Source organism: Diadema antillarum, unplaced genomic scaffold (genome assembly GCF_040938485.1).
Source record: "Diadema antillarum isolate AM-2024a unplaced genomic scaffold, OU_Dant_1.0 seq00000364_RagTag, whole genome shotgun sequence".
Lineage (NCBI taxonomy): Eukaryota > Metazoa > Echinodermata > Echinoidea > Diadematoida > Diadematidae > Diadema > Diadema antillarum.
The window spans coordinates 1,350,898-1,367,319 of NW_027271365.1; the positions used below are offsets into that span (position 1 = coordinate 1,350,898).

Here is a 16,422-nt window from a genome sequence, read left to right on the forward strand (position 1 = left end):
AACAACAAAAGACTGTCTGTTCATCTTCCAGATAGAAGAATGTAATATTTTCCTTGATTTGGGAATTATTTTATTGGGGTTGATTTTACCTTCCAGCATGAGATGCATGTAATGCACAGAAAACCATCCTGATTGCCGAGTGGAGCCTTTTGTTGTGTTGATATTGAGTACCTGTGAGCACTTCCTATCCCCCCCCCCCTCCATTTTTCCTCTAATATAGGACCTACAAGGTTTCATGATGAAATCACATGTATGTGTGATTCAACAGGTCTGTTGATATTACCTGTAGCCAACAGCCATTTTCTCAACTGTTACTTGCTGTTGAGAGTTGTCATGTTTAAAATCTGCCGGGTAAATTCACACTTGCTTACATTGTTTGTTGCTATGTTAGGCAAACTCTGGGAGGGTTTACTTCTAAAAGGGGGTTAGACTGTTGGAAGGGTTATCATGGGGTTAATTACAAATGTCATGGCATTATATACAGTGTATGAGATTTTGATTCATCAAGTAAGTCGTTCTGTCGTCGAGCAGCTCGTGGGGGCTTGCACCCCTGTGCACGTTCCCAAGCCCTGGGGCCCCTACTCCTCTAGTCCTCACAGGCGTGACCAGTGTGGTAGATGCTGTTCCGTTTGGCGTGTCATTACATAACAGACTCCAAAACCCTGTCCTTGATCAGATTTTGTTGTTTTTGTTGTTGTTGTTGTCATCAGTTGCAGACCATAACAAAAGAATTAGGAGGTTCCGTGTTTTTTGTTTTTATTTTTGTTCTTCTTTTCTCAGGCAGTGTTTTTTTTTTTCCCGTTTTGTTTTGTTTTGGGGTTCACCAGTGGTCTTTGTTGTTGCTCACATGGCTTGATACAGGCAGCAGTGGGGCCAGCTAGGTTTGCATGATCAGTGTAGAATGACGTTCTTCCTTTAGCAAACATTGTGCAAACGTCTCCTGACGTGTTGTTAAACTGTAAATACATGTATACTGCGTCATTTTCTTTGTATGTTTTAATATGGACTTGTGATTTGGTGAAGATTCCAACAGTGTTGAAATTGATAAGAAGGATTTATAATTAATTTTAAAACAAGTGGAGGTCATATTTAAAATGAAATGTTGGTAGTGGTTATTATGGAACTGATGGTATGAGCAATCAAGAGCATATGATGCTAGTTATATTTATAAGAGAAAGTTTTATATCAGGTGATATCAAATATAAAAGATGTTGGGTCTTGTTGATGTTCAGCGTGAAGAGCAAGATAAGAAATGAAATGTAATATATATGCAAAATAGCTTTACACTCTAACTTTATCAAGTTTTCCAGTGTTACAAATGTAGTTTATGAATAAGTGTATTTTCAAAACCCTGCCTGACTCATCCCACATCAGTTGTGAGCTTGTTGTGTTGATATTACACCTTTAGTATTCAAAGGTCATCCGCAACTGTCGTGCATGTAGTTCCCATTATCATGGTGTCTGTGAATGATGCTCTCATATTGGATATATGACTTGAACATGTGCAGCATCGGCTCATTGAAGAATTCTTCCATGCGATGAGATCATACCAATGTTTATCTTGAAAAATAATCCAAAACATACTTCATGTTGATATGTGGGTCTGTTGCCTGAGACAACATAAGAGTAATAACGATTGTGATAATGGGGATAGTGTGATTGTCCTGCTACTACTACTACTACTAAGTACTACTATTGTATATTGTACAAATTGCAGTGATAATGATATGAATCCAAATTGTAATAATATTGTTGATGAGCATAAGCTGGTAGTGTAGCAGTACTTGAGGCAATGCAGTGACACACTTAGAATACACAAAATGTTGTTTTATATGGAAAGGATTTATTTTGATTGCTCAGAGGTTGAGTAAACAAAGTTGAGAGTGACAGAAGCAAATGCCTTATAGGATTTGCTGGGTGCAACCATGAATGAAATCCATTTTTATGCCTCCGCCAACGAAGTTGCCGGAGGCATTATGTTTTCGGGTCGTCCGTCCGTCTGTACGTACGTCCGTCCCGTTTTGTTTTTGTCGATATTTCAAGAACCGTGTGGTGGTTTTACATCAAACTTGGTATGAGGGTATATCCTGGGGGGATAATACTTTGTTTGGATTTTAGGGTCACGAGGTCAAAGGTCAAAGGTCACAGGTTATTTTGTGAAAAAAAAGGTTGAAAATTCATGTTTTTCTCCATATCTCGCAAATGGTTCAAGGTATCTTCATGGAACTTAGTATATATGCTTGTTCCAATGGGCAGTGATTATCTAGGGAAGTTGGGGGTCATGGTTCAAAGGTCAGGGGGGTCAAAGGTCAAGGTCAACTCCTCAAAATATCACTACTTTCCTTATGTTTATGCAATGCCTGAAGGGTTTTTTTTTTAAACTTGATGTATACATGTATTACCCAATATATATTCTGTGGGAAGTTTCTTGCCAAAAGGTCCAAGGTCAAAAGGTCAAAGGTCAAGTGAAAGTGCTGAATTGCACTTTTTCCTCCATATCTCAAAAGTACCTCAAGGTATCATCATGAAACTTACATATTTATGCATGTTCAACCTAACAGTGATTCTCTTTGGAACTGTGAGGTCAAAGGTCAAAGGCCAGGTTTAGATAATGCTATTTTCCCATTTGATACTGAAATTATACTTTTTCTCAATACCTTGAAAATCACTCAATGCATAAACTTATAAAAGGGTCAAAAGTCAAGTAAAAATCATCAGTTCCCCAAATACCTGCACTCTGACATTTTAATCATTCATCCAATTGAACCTAGTTCTAGGAAAGTGAACATTCAGCACAATTGTGTCTAACCTGTCATTTTGATATTTTGCCAATTGTGTGAAACTGTCATCACACATTGTCAAGACATTGTACTATAGACCTATTAGGAGAACCATGCATTATGGCGGAGGCATATCAGTCGCTGTAGCGATATATCTAGTTTCTTTAACAAATTGATCTTCCTCTTCCTGTGGTTTGTGTCATTGAGTTTTGTGCTACCTGCATTTTAAGTTATTTCAGCTGCAGAGAGGATATGCAAAGTTGAGTTTATCATAGAAATGCTACCTTTCTCCTGCCCGCCATCTCTTAAAAGCCCCCAAGCTCTCTCTGTCCCTGTTTGACTCTATGAAATGCTTTTTTTTTATTGGTGACCCTTAGCTCTCTTGAAGAATAGTAGAAGGGGGAATAGTACAGGTGAGCTTGTACACAACAGTGTCAACAAGCGAATGCAACGTAAATAAATTCAGTCCGACACATAGTTATTGATGTGGTTCAAAAGTTCAGCTGCATTGTGTAGCGAGCGTTCTCTGTGACGATATCGTGGGATGTCTCTGCCGGCTGACATTGTGCTTGTTCACTCAAGCAAGTTGTATCCAGGTAGAAATGCAGTTTGAAAAAAAAAGGCATCCCCCCCCCCCAAGGAAAGTAGGAAAAAATAATTGCAAATGGAGGTACACATTGAAGAGAATGATGGCCCCAAAGTAAGAATGACAAAAATAAATGAATAAGAATGGAGGAGAAAAGAAAAATGTGGAGAAGAGACTGTAAGAAACATGTGAAGAGGTCAAAGAAAGAAATTGAACGAGCAAATTTAATTGCCGGCATGAGAGCTGTGTACACCGTCTTTCAAAGAGGGGCGAGTGTGACACCCCTACGCCTAGAGAGTAATGGCTCCTCCCCCCCCCCCCCCCCCTTCCCCTTCTCGTAAAAAAAAAAAAAAAGAGTTCACAGGGTGAACATGGTTGGTTTGCCTTTGAGAATGTCAGACTGGGTTTCATAAGCACTTCAATCTTTATGACTGTAGGCTCTGCACTCTGGTATCTGTACCTGTGTTTATATGGCATTGTGTAACCATGGAGCTACTAAGAATAGTAACTTCATGTTGTTACCAAAGAACATGAAGATCCTCTTCCCGACTAGGGAGCTTGGTTGTAACATTGTCCTAAAGTTTCATTCTCATGCTGCTGCCATCTTCCTCTCTCTTTTTTTTTTGGGGGGGGGGGGGGTGAGGGGAGAGGGAGACATTTTGTTACAGGCATAGCGCATCTGTTCCAACACTACCACAGGCTTTGGGAAATTCATTTCTAGCATTAGTGAGGTGAATCTTCTGAGCTGCCATGGTTTCTACTAAATACTGTAAAAGTGGAAATTTTCATGCATTTCGAACAACAAGAATCTAGTGCGAAAACAAAAGCATGTGAATATTTTTGCTTGCAAAATGTTTCAGTAATTGATGTCTTGATTCCGCACAGTTAAAATCATGCGAAACTATTCTTAACTGGCAGAGCGTGAAAAATTAGTCACGCGAAAATATCCACTTTTACAGTAGGCCTATATTGAAAATATATGGACAGAGCTTGTGTTATTTAAACCTGCAAAACAGCCGGTTTTCATACTGAGCATGATTTAATAAGAAATGAGCTTGTGAGAAATTATGATTCACTCTTGTGTGCTTTCACAATCTCAAATATCTATAACTCAGTTAGCATGTTATGTAGGCCCTATAGGCCTATGTCTTGAATGTTTGCCAGCCAGGCCTTTTTGTAAGGCTGAGACCACCTATTGATTTCATTTAACAGATAATAGCTACTGTGAGAGCTTTGGAGTGCAGTTCCACAGTATGTTCAAGTTGGATTTAATGGATACATGAAAATCTAATAAATAGAATGGTTTCAAATGCCTTGCTTTGACCTGCAAGCTCCTTGTAGGGTACTTTGATCGCAGAGAGCTGAAAAACGTGTGCAGCTGTTTTCTGCTTTTTTCTGCAACTGTGGAGGAATATGTGAGCATTATTATTATTATCCAATCCTATCTCAACCAGAGAGTTTGGACATAAACTGCGTAACTTTGCTGACACACAGTGTAATAGCATCCTGTATCGGTTCCTTGAATAATATCATGATAGACCAGATATCTAAAATAAGTAGTCAGATATTAACGCACAATTCTGAGTCAGAAAACTAATTTTGTGACAATGGCACAGGTTACTAATAGTTCCCCCTCCCATTCACCCCCCCCCCTCAATGTTTTGCTTTGCTTGACATAGCAACAGTGGATCATTGCCAAGCTGCACACTTGTGTCCTATAAAATGCTATTGCACAAAGGCTGTGTTTATCATCTTTCCCCTGTTTGAAACGGCTTTCAAAAGCTGTTTCCAAAGCCCTTTAGAAACGGCTTCCAAAATAGTTGCGTTTATCAACTCGTCACGAACACGAAAACTGGCCTTGTCACTTCGCAGCTGCATTGCGCAATATTGACCCGAGGAGAAGGGGTCATATACTGTAACCGCAGTACAAGGCCGTTTGAAAACAGCTTTGCGTTTATCTTGCTTCAAAGGGCTTCTAGAAACAGGTTTCTGGAAACCTGTTTCGGAAACCTGTTTCGGAAAGCACAAATTTGCGGCTTTCAAAAAGGCTTTCCGAACCCCATAATCAAAACAGCTTTGCGTTTATCATCTCATAAGAAATTTCCTGAAAGCCGTTTGGAAAACCTGTTTCTGCCGAGAAAAAGAGTTGATAAACGCACTCAAAGCAAGTTTGTTTTTAAAGTGCTCGTCACAATACGAAATTCAGAGACGCATCTGAAAGTGTGTGTGATGCTGGTCATGTCTTTCCTCATCACACTATTTACAGCAATGTCCAAATTGATTTTGCCTCTTCATTTTAAAAAGAATGTGGTACCTTGGTGTTGTGTGGATCGACAGAACATATACATGTGAGATAGATAGATATAGGGCCTGCATACATTCATAGTCTTATATATATATGAATGAATACTGTAAAGCGAGGAATTTTCGCGTGCATTTTAATTTCGCGAATTTCGCGAGCGCCAAGATTCGCGAAATTAAAATGCTTGCGAAAGTTTTTTCTACACTATATGCATTGAATGCCAGTGGCAGTTCGCGAAAAATTCATGCCGCAAAAAAGGCCGTTGGCTCCAATTCGCGAAAAATTCATGCCACGAATATATCATGTTTTACAGTACATACAGAGATTATGAATAGATGATGTTTGGAGAAAACCTGGTGAGGCACCCACACAAAAGGTGAAAATAAAAAACTGTAAACCAGAGTATGTACACATATGAAAGGACCAAGTAAACAACATGTTTCTTTTTTTTTCTTCTATTTTTGTACGTGCAAGAAACATTATTGAGACATATGGCTGTCACAGATAACGAGTAGAAATCTGCCCTATGGAATCAAGTGGAGTTCAATGGCTAACCGTTGGGCAAAGTCCATTTGAACGGGTCATAAATCGACAGTTTGAAAACAACATTCAGCAGTTCCTGTGTGTTTACACCTTTCACATACCTATTCTGTGGAGATAGGCCAGAAGTGTTCCGCGTGTATCTGTTTTGTTAGCCCCTCCACTTCAAATCAGGGGAATTACTACATTGTATATGCATCCTCAAAGGCATTACTGCAAAGCAAAAAATATTCACGGCGTGAAATTTTTCAGGAATTGGAGCCGACAGGGGCATCAAATTTTTGTGAATTACCACTGGCATTCAGTACTATACTGAAATCAAGAACTTTCTTGTGCATTTTAATAATTTCACAAATCTTTGCTCACAAAATTTGTGAAATTAAAATGCATGCAAAAATTTCTGGTTTCGCGGATATTCTCCCAACATTTGATCCTCATTGCTATGAAACAAGTCTTTGCTGTTCTCTCTCACTTTTTCATATGTTTTACTCTCACCTTGTCTCTGTCATGTTCTCTTCTACCCCCCCCCCCCCCCCCCCCCCCACCCGGCTCTCTCCTTCTCCCAGTGTATTCCTTTTTCCTTTTCTCTCTTGTACAGTCTGTCACTTTCCTCTACTGTCCTCATCTTCTACTCTATTTTTCTGTCACTCTCGGTCACTAGACCCTTGTCTGATCTCTCGAAAGCACATTTTTTTAAAAATTTTTTATTTGATGTCATGAAGTTAGAGATATAGTCTAACCCTCAGACTGTTGTCAAATGTGAGTAGCAGAGCAAGTGCTCAACTCTGGGTCTACTGTCTGTGCTCAGTTAGCTCTGATTACGATACCTCCTAACACATCCTCCTTTGCCCTCAAATTGCGAATGTGGGAGGATTTTCATGCCAAGTCCTCATCGTGTAAGGAATTGGAGAAAACCCATCAGGAAATGTGGGTGAGCTTTAGCTATATGCCAGTGTAGAAGATGCTCAATTTTAAATGTTTGAGTCATCTTAACATTTGTCCCCCCAAAAAAAGAAAAACAAACTAAAGAAATAATAAGAATAGGGAGGAGTGATCAAAAGCCTGTGATATCTCATAGAACTTGCAATTGTGTAGCTATTAGTGAGGGTACATTATAGTTTTTTGTCACTAAGGCACAAATTCACGAAGGTGGTACAAATGAAACCATGGTTTAAACCATGGACAAAAACCATGGAGCGCCATATGATGTACGGAATATTTCGTTACGAAATTGGTCATTTTGTCGACAAAATGACCGTTTCGTTAACGAAATTATCATTTCATGGATGAAATGTTCATTTAGTTACAAAATTTTGTCATTTCCTTACAAAATAATCATTTCATCGACGAAATGACTGATTTCGTAACGAAATGTTCCATGCGGCACTTGGCGCTCCATGGTCTTTGTCCATGGTTTAAACCATGGTTTCATTTGTACCACCTTCGTGAATTCGGGCCCTTGTGTTTCGTTATTTTACTTCTTTACTTTTGTCTGGTATTCAGTGATTGTGTTGTATCCGGTTTAGTGATTTTTCCTTGTAGTGCCTTCCTTGTAATGTAGGCCTACTCCCAATATGTCTTTGTTCTACATCCTGATCTTTATGTTTTTCTACACAAATACCTTCTCATCTGTTCTGAGAATTTTTCACAAAGACTTAGTGAATTTACATGCTCTTTATAATATATAGGCGTAGTTTGTATTTACTGTCATGCTCTAATTTTCAAATCATTTATTTTTATCTGGTGTACAGTGTTTGTGTTATATCCTGTGTAATGATTTTGCCCTTTTGGCATTTTATATTATATGTTATCCCAATATTTTTTTTTCTTCATGTTAAACATCCTGATCTTTATGTTTTTCTACTGCACTGATATTTAATCATCAGTTCTGGGAATTTTTACCTTGAAAGACCCAATAGGCGTGTCTTCATTAGCCCGAAGTTCAAACTAGCAGGATATTTTGCGGTCTGGGAAAATAGCCCAATATTGCAAATGTGCATGTTCATCAGCTCGAAACAGCCCGCTTGGGGAAATTGGCCCGAAATTTGATGTATGCATACTTTGCACAACTCTTTAGTTCGAAAGTGGATTTCTCTGTGCAATCTCCCGTATCACTGTATGTACGATACACAACAGACTGGTATGGACACATGTTTAGGTACAGTAGGTATCAGATTAGTAACAAGCTCAATCGACTCGCGTTAATCACGATGATCTCGATCATGTACGCAATACATCTAATGAGCTTTCAGGTCTATTTTCTACCATTCTGTTGGCACATTAGCGTGCATTTCATATCAACATTGACAGTTTACGGAACACCGTATCCGTGATAAGTAGACAGGACCTTCGTCTGAAAGCAAAATGAATGGAACAGTTCGTAACATCTGTTGCTTACAAGTACGTGTACCAGCCAGTGCTTCCCCGGAATGTATGGTGGGATGGAGAATTTTTCTGGCTGATGGAGACACACACAAATTAGCACCCTATTTCACGAATTAGCAGCTAGTTCACGGAACTAGCCCAAGATTTTTTGGGAAATTTTCCCGATCAAGTAGCTCGCTATTTTCATCTTCACTACACAAAAAACGCGCTATTTTGACATTGGGTTAGTTTCGTAATGGCAAAATAGCGCGCTATTTGAAACTTCGGGCTGATGAAGACATGCCTAATTTATCAGAACGTTATTTATGTAAGGCTGCTTACAGCTTCACATGAGGGCTGGATCTCTTTCTAATGGCAGATTAGACCCCCAAAAATGCTCATTGACATTCACTATAGTACGGGGGTGGGTGGGAGGATGATTATTTGTTTTCTCCTAGATTTCACCTCTTGTCAAGAAATTTTATGTTTGTGACAACATTTATTAATCCTACCAAGACATTAATTTTTGTGATATTTATGGCTAGGATGTGGTATTGTTGCTAGCAGCAATGGCACAGTTAGGCTTGCTTCCAAACCCAACTTCATCCAGCTCTGGTGTGGATGAAGTTGATATTAGTATTGTCGCCTCACATATTTTGTTTGTAATGGGTGTATTTGACATCAAAAACAATATCATAACAGCTACAGTATCATTAACATCAACAATGGGCACAGCCCTTGTGCTATAATTTTCTTCTCATATATGCAAAGAGAGGTGAACATGCTGTATGTGTGTGTATGCCATGGTGCAGAGGACCCATCTCTGACATTGATGCACCATATTACTACTACTCCACAGCCCAGAGCTGGCCTAGTTTAATAGATAATCACACTAGTAGACCCACCCGTGGAGAGGTTAACGATCTGTTAATGGATGCCCCAGCCCCCAGACTCGCGGATCCACATTGATTAGCATCGCGACACCACCACATGCAATTCGTAAAACTAATTAGCATCCGACGCTTTTGGGCCCCTGCAAGGCTGGTACCGAGCAACTTGCAAGACAAAGGAAAATTAGCATAATTTTTTTGGCACATTACTTGTTAGCAAATTCCACCTACAGCGGGAGTCCTTCATGAATATTCATACCTTATATGGACCTCTTATGACTCATCTGCCCTGCCATTGCCAATTTGAACGTAGCACTTTTTTTTTTTCAAGCTGCCACCAATTTTGGTAGATCATTTTAATTATCTTGTCATGAAAATCTTAAATGCCATCAGGAGGCAAGGGTCAACTGGCACATCAAATTATTCTCCGATTTTGATGGTAGAATCCTAGATGCTATATATTCACTGAATCTGCCTGTACAGAAAGGTACTCCTTGGCCAAACCTGACAGTTTTCACGAAAGTTTCATCCCACAAACATTTCTGGTTTACAGTAAGTGAGAAACTGATATACATATTGTAAATGTTGAACTAAGGCTCAACCTGCACAAATCATCGTAATGGTTACAAGAAATTTCCTTGCCTTTATAAAAAAAAAAGTGTGAGAAGCGTGTGTGAGCACCAGAGGTTAAATATACTTCACCAATTTAGAACTAACTGCTTTAGAAAGAGAAAGAGAAAGAGGAAAATGGGAACAGGGAAAGACCGATGAAAGAAGTCTGAAGTGAAATTTAACAACTTTGTTTTCCAAAAATGGAATCAAAGAGAAAGTGAAATGTCAAACCATGAGATGGGAGAGTACTTGGCCTTGATTTGAAGAAACATTCTGCTGAATATTTCTGTAGGCGAGAGCGTTTCACGACAGTGCGTGCTTGTTGCAACATTTTTTTTTTTCATGGTCTATTTTTATTTCATATTGCTCTAGTAAAAGTCGGAAAAGAAAGTTTTATGGCCCCTTGGGAGGGTGAGCAAATCGAAATGTGCCAAATGTGGGCAGGTTAGCTGGTGAATCACTGCAGATGAATTTGATGATTCCTTTTTTTGTAACAAGATAGTTCCTCCAAAGAGAGAGCTGTTAGGTAGAAAAGCGGGAATGTTTTAAAGCAACAGATAAGGACAAGTACTGTAATATTTGCAGCAACACATCATGCAGAGATGAGGTGTTATGAGCCAGTATCTCATAGATACCTATGAATGACTTTTTGAGTTTTGGGGAATTATCACATTTCTTGAATGAAATTCTTGACTGGTTTTTGTGCTCGAAAGGACCAACAATACAATCCTCATACTGTATGCATTTTGTGTGAAAAAGCAAAACAAAACAAAAAGAAGCAAACCTATCAATCATGACTTGTCCAACTAGGAGGGTAAACTTATCTTTGGCATCACTGAACTGAATATGTTGCATATACAGATATGCATGACAGTGTTGGTAGAAGGGGGAACTGTACTTCTGTCATATAACTTTGAAATCATGGACAATATTCCATTCACAAGGCCTGTACATATGTATGCAACAATTTATGTGTCTTGTTGTTTGTGTACGTATCTGTTTATATACGTATGTTTGTATGTGTATCAATGTGTGCCTTGGTCATGACGATAGGCCCTGTACTTTTAAAGCCACCGTTCCAAGCCATGGTCCTGGATGTACCTGAGATTTGAGGGGTCATTAGCTTCAACCTCAGGAGTTGCCAGCCCATTAACCATCTTGCTATCAATCACTGGTTTTTGAAGTAGACAGATTCCTCATCATTGTTCCTTGCTGTCAATCACTTAATACCACAACTGATCCAGTTTCGCTGTCTGTCATCAGATTTTTAAAGAGACAACAACAACAACAACAAAGACTGTCCCTTGCTTGTCCTTTTGTTTTTTCAACAAGGGGGAGTGCAGGTATCTGCTTTGCAAGACCATGTATATGAGATGTGGAAATACTTGTGGTTTTATTCAGACCCCCAGCTCATATGAAACTGCCATCACTGCAGTAAGAATGCCCCCAATGAAAACATGACCCCAATCCAACTTTTGTGGGAATATTTATTCAAAACCCAGGAAAGCAATGAAAATTCTAGGATAAGGAAATAAGTTGTTGATTGATGTGCCTTTAAATCTGTGTTGTAGTTGGTGCATGAAATTGTGGAAAAACCCCATGTTCCCTCCCCCCCCCCCCCCTAAAAAAAAAATAGCAAAACATGAACAGACAGCAAATATCTACACTACACTTGCCACTGCTACCCATGTTCCCAAACTGATGTCTAGCTTTACTTCAGTGTTTTGTCTTTGTTTTTGTTTTTAGCTGTTAACACGTCTTCTTTCCTTTCATTGTTTTTTCTCTCAGAAATGGCAACGACGATGCTTCATTCTGTACGAAAACGGCGAACTGTGCTACGCTCTGGACTATGACGTAAGTTGAATGACGTTTCTCCTTTACTGCGTGTGCGCTTGTAGAGAACTATTCTGCTCCAATGTTTACGTCACAACGCAGTCGCATGCTTCTGTATAAGTTTGGCTACAGATGAAATTGAAGGCGGTGATTTTACTTCAGATGCACAATGAGTGGGAATTAAGAATATGGACTCATCTTAATGATTGACATCTCTGATAAGAGTTGGTGGAGTCTCATACTGAGTGGTGGTACATGTAGGTGAATGAAAATACACCTATTTTTGTGAATTAGAACAAGGGATCTGATGTGTAGACACCACCAGTCAATCTCATATTTCAATACTCATTGACCCTTTGCTCAATGAAATACTACCAGTACTTTAGGCTATCAAAGGTTAACATCTTCAATTTGGTTGTGCTGTGGATGTGCAGAGCATGGAGGAGGGAGAGGGTGGATGGGGTATAAAAGCCCAAAATTATTCAAAAGTTTGGCAAAAGAAAACAGAAGAAAACAGAATGGCTCGACAGAGACACTGTAGTATTGTCGTGTCTGAATATCGGATGAAGGGTGCATTTATAAGGCAGAATCACGATCCTAAGCGCGTTTGAAACATTTTTTGGCCGATAGATAAACGCAGCCATGTTTTCAAATGCGTTTAGAAATGCTGGCCCAAAAAAGGGCAGTTTGAAACGCATTTGAGAGCATGATTGCCTTTCTGCGAGTAGTTAAACGCAATGCTGTTTTGAAATGTGTTTATATCTCTGAGCTGCCTAGGTCAACTTCCAGCTGTTTCGGGTTGCAGAGAAAAGCATGCACCATTTGTGTTTTCTACCCATTGCTTGTGCGTGAATGATGAAAGCATGTTTGATGGTATGCAGCCGACCTTTACTTCCCAGGTCGAACGGCGCAAAGCAGCTGTGCAGTGACAGTGCTCAAATCGTGATTATATGATGGTTTAGATAAAAGTAGCACCCCAAGAATCGGGCTTCAAACCATGTTCATAGATGCCATTCGAAAATACGTTTTGAAACGGGATTCTGTCTCTCTTGAGTTAGATAAATGCAGCCTTAGATATTAACGCATCCTTGATCCGATATTCAGACAGGACAATACGTTTTGTTACCCCCTTTTCTCATGGCGGGGTTCACCAGAGGGTCAGACTGCTGGCTTGTATGATCTCTGTTGACATTGTGGGTGCTCCCAGTATCTCTTCCTTGATCCCCCGATCCCCTCCCCAACTCCGCCCCTGAGAAGAATAGGAGAGCAGTGCGTAACCCCGCTAATGTTCCTTCAGGCATGACCTGTCACCATCAGACCATTCACATAACTGTCCAGAATTTGTATTCTGTTGCTCTCATGGAGTGGGAAGTGGAAGTTGTAATGTGGTGTTAACTAATGCAATGTAAAGTACATAGTTAAAATGAAATAAACGGGCAAAACCAAATCTAGCCACAATTATAATGCTTAGAATATTAGCTCTTATCTCAGTATTGATATTGGCTATTTGGATATATGTTTGTTGAATGTCATTTGTCTTTCATCTGTAAACGTTATCTCATGATCTCATAACTTTTTTTCATAACTTGTAGATACTAGAATTTTAGGTTAATGACATGTCTTTGTCAATTGAATCATGATATCTGTGATTGCTGTTAAAGATTTATAGATGCGTGAGGAGATTTTGATGGCATATTGTGTTTGATTTAAAGATCGTTTGAATTGAGCTTAAATATTTCCTTGTTCAGTATACTGTCTTTTCCGTATAATAGGAAAATGATGTTCATATTCTTCCAATTCAGTAAAACTTATCAAAAGAATTGTTCAGTAACAATGATGATTTCTAGTGCAGTCTATTTAAATGTTATTCACAACTCCTAATAGTTAACTTTGTGTGTAAACTCTCATAGCGGGATATATGACTTTGTATTCATGTATCAGTCATGTGTTAACACAATAAACAGTTTATGTTTTAATCCCTGTTTTACTTAATATCTGCCCACCAGCCCAACACGATACCACAGGGTGTGGTCGACATGTACCAGTGCACCAAGGTCTTCGCTGCGGACAAGCTCACTGGCCACCCCTTCTCCATGGGGGTTGCCACGCCCGACGAGACCACCTACATCCGGGCGGAGACCAGGGAGGAGAAGGACAGGTGGGTTGAAATGGATCCCGACTTCCCTTTGACTTTTACATATCGAATGAGAAGTGTGGAGTGTTCTGTAAGAGCGCACCTCTGCCAGCCAGTGGTGGCAACCACTTTCTGATGCAGAATTTACCTCGGATCTGAAGATGGTAGCTTTTTGCCAAAGAAATGTGACCTTTACAGGTGATAGTGATGTAGTTCAGAAGGTGGGAACATCATGTTGTTGGTTAACTACCCCTCATTTAAAAGCTTGTCCCCCCCCCCCCCTTAAAATGAGTAATTCATGGATCAATGTTTGATCAACAAAAGGAAAAATATGACAAGATCATGAGCCAATAAGATTCGGCACATGACCTCAAGTCAGGTCAGGGATTAAAGGTTAATTCTAAACTAACACTGCACAATTAGAGCAGTGATCCAAGTAAAATTGACATACTCTGCATCTTTATGGCATAGTTGTAGAATGCTCTATTAAAACAAAAGGAAGGACTAACAAGGGTAGAGTAGACAATTTTTTTTTTTTTCCAGGAGACAAAGGTTATCATTTCTCGACATCAATATGCAGCGGTGTGCATATACAATGTACATGTTTCGTCTCCGGCATGCCTGGCCTATGAGGTCAGACATGTGTCATGCAATGAATACCATCATTGATCCGTGCTGCCTCCTAATGAGCCATCTGATATCTTGGCCAACCAATCCTCCCCCCCCCCCCCCACCCCATCTTCTAACTTTTTCCCTTCTCTGGCACTCTCCGATACATTAGCAGTTTATATTCTGTGCAGGAATGCCAAGAGTTTTTATCAAAATGAATTTCCCCCAACACCACGGCACATGTGATGGTCTATGGAGGGTTTGAACGGCGATTAGAGCTAGCTGTCCTGGGAAGTGGGGCTTGTGTCTGGTGGGGTAGTTCCGTTCTCTTTCTCTCTTTCTCTCTCTCTCTCTCTGCTTTGTTTACACAATGAGCTAGCAGAGTCTTCATCATCGTATACCTTACTGTCTAAAATGAGAAGTTGCTTGCTCCCCTCCCCCCTCCAGTGATTATGAATTATATATTGAGAGAGTGAGAAGTTATTTAAGAAATGTGACAAATCACTGTAAAGTTCAATTGGAGACAGTCGGTCAAATAGCCACAAATATCACGCTCTGCGGGCTAATTGCGGCTGGCCTTGATGGTTGTGTCGAACACGGCGTTCCAACGGACAGGATACCCAGGGGCTTGTCCTCGGAAGCAACCTCCCAAGTTTGGAGCAATAGGAAGTTATCCATTTCGGCATATCGCGGGGTTGCACAGTCGCCAATAACAACACCGACAAAGTGTGACTGCGGCAGGGTTATCTGAGCCGCTCATCTGTGCGGTTAACTTCGTACCATTCTCAGCAATTCTAGTCACCAACCTGTCGTTTGTGCTACCCCCAATAGACAGTTTATTAATAGTTTCACACACATCGTGAGCATCATGTGAGGAATCATAATTCTTTGAAAGAATCGTGCAGAACTTCTGAGCATATGCTACCAGAATATAGGGCACAGCAGTTGCTAATGTACAGAAAATACGGCTCGCAGAACAGATGACTAATGCTTTGCTCATAAATATAGCATCTATTTCACAAATATTATAAAGCCCCTATGTGAATTGAGAATGACAAGCTGTGTTTTTGTGGTTTTGTTGTTGTTGTTGTTGGAAATTGCTGATTCTCTCATACATGCTTGATTACATAGGCTATACATTAAAAGCAAAATTATGTGAGCTTGTTTAAAATGCAGTTTGTGTGTGCTTAAAGTTATCAACAGAGCTTTGGATATCTAGGGAAATTATACAAACTAGCACATCTTCAATGCAAGCATCAAAAGTATGGTATGAGAGTGATTTGAAGGCTTTAATAGCAATTTTGGTATCTTCATTGCTGTGTTTGCTTTTTTTTCAGATGATGGTGAATAAGACTGTAAAATTATGATTTATAAAGCTCATGTGAAACTTTGCAGAAAGCTCAGCTTTCCAGACACCGAAGGAAGAGGACGAGATCGGGTTTCTGTCTGGTTCTTACGTTTCCCCGTGGTTACACGTGAAATACGAACTTCGGGCAATGCTGACAATCTTATCTCCTTTGAAATCTCGGTGGCTCTGTCAGTTTGGTGGATCGCATCTCGGCTTTCATCCCCCTCCTATGTCTGCATCCTGTACCCCAAGGAAGGTCCTCCGTACCCCATAGATGTCTTGCTACACTGACATTTTTTTTTCCGCCTTCATTTTCCCTTTTTTCGCCTTCATTTTCCCTTTTTTTTTCCGAGGACGTAGACCTTGAGAGACGAACTGGGAACGATGCTGATTGAGCGTCTCAATCGGCTTCCCTTGTCAACTG

The 16,422-nt window shown here is 39.9% G+C and overlaps 1 protein-coding gene across 3 annotated transcripts in view; it reads left to right on the forward strand.

Annotated features, from left to right (window-relative positions):
• Positions 1-16,422, forward strand: part of LOC139731184 (uncharacterized) — a 170,306-nt gene that overhangs the window by 91,772 nt on the left and 62,112 nt on the right. For all 3 annotated transcript variants that reach the window (XM_071642066.1, XM_071642067.1, XM_071642068.1), the window contains exons 3-4: positions 11,863-11,928; positions 13,914-14,065. In XM_071642066.1, coding sequence (XP_071498167.1) covers positions 11,863-11,928; positions 13,914-14,065 — 218 coding nt within the window. The remainder of the gene's footprint in view (positions 1-11,862; positions 11,929-13,913; positions 14,066-16,422) is intronic.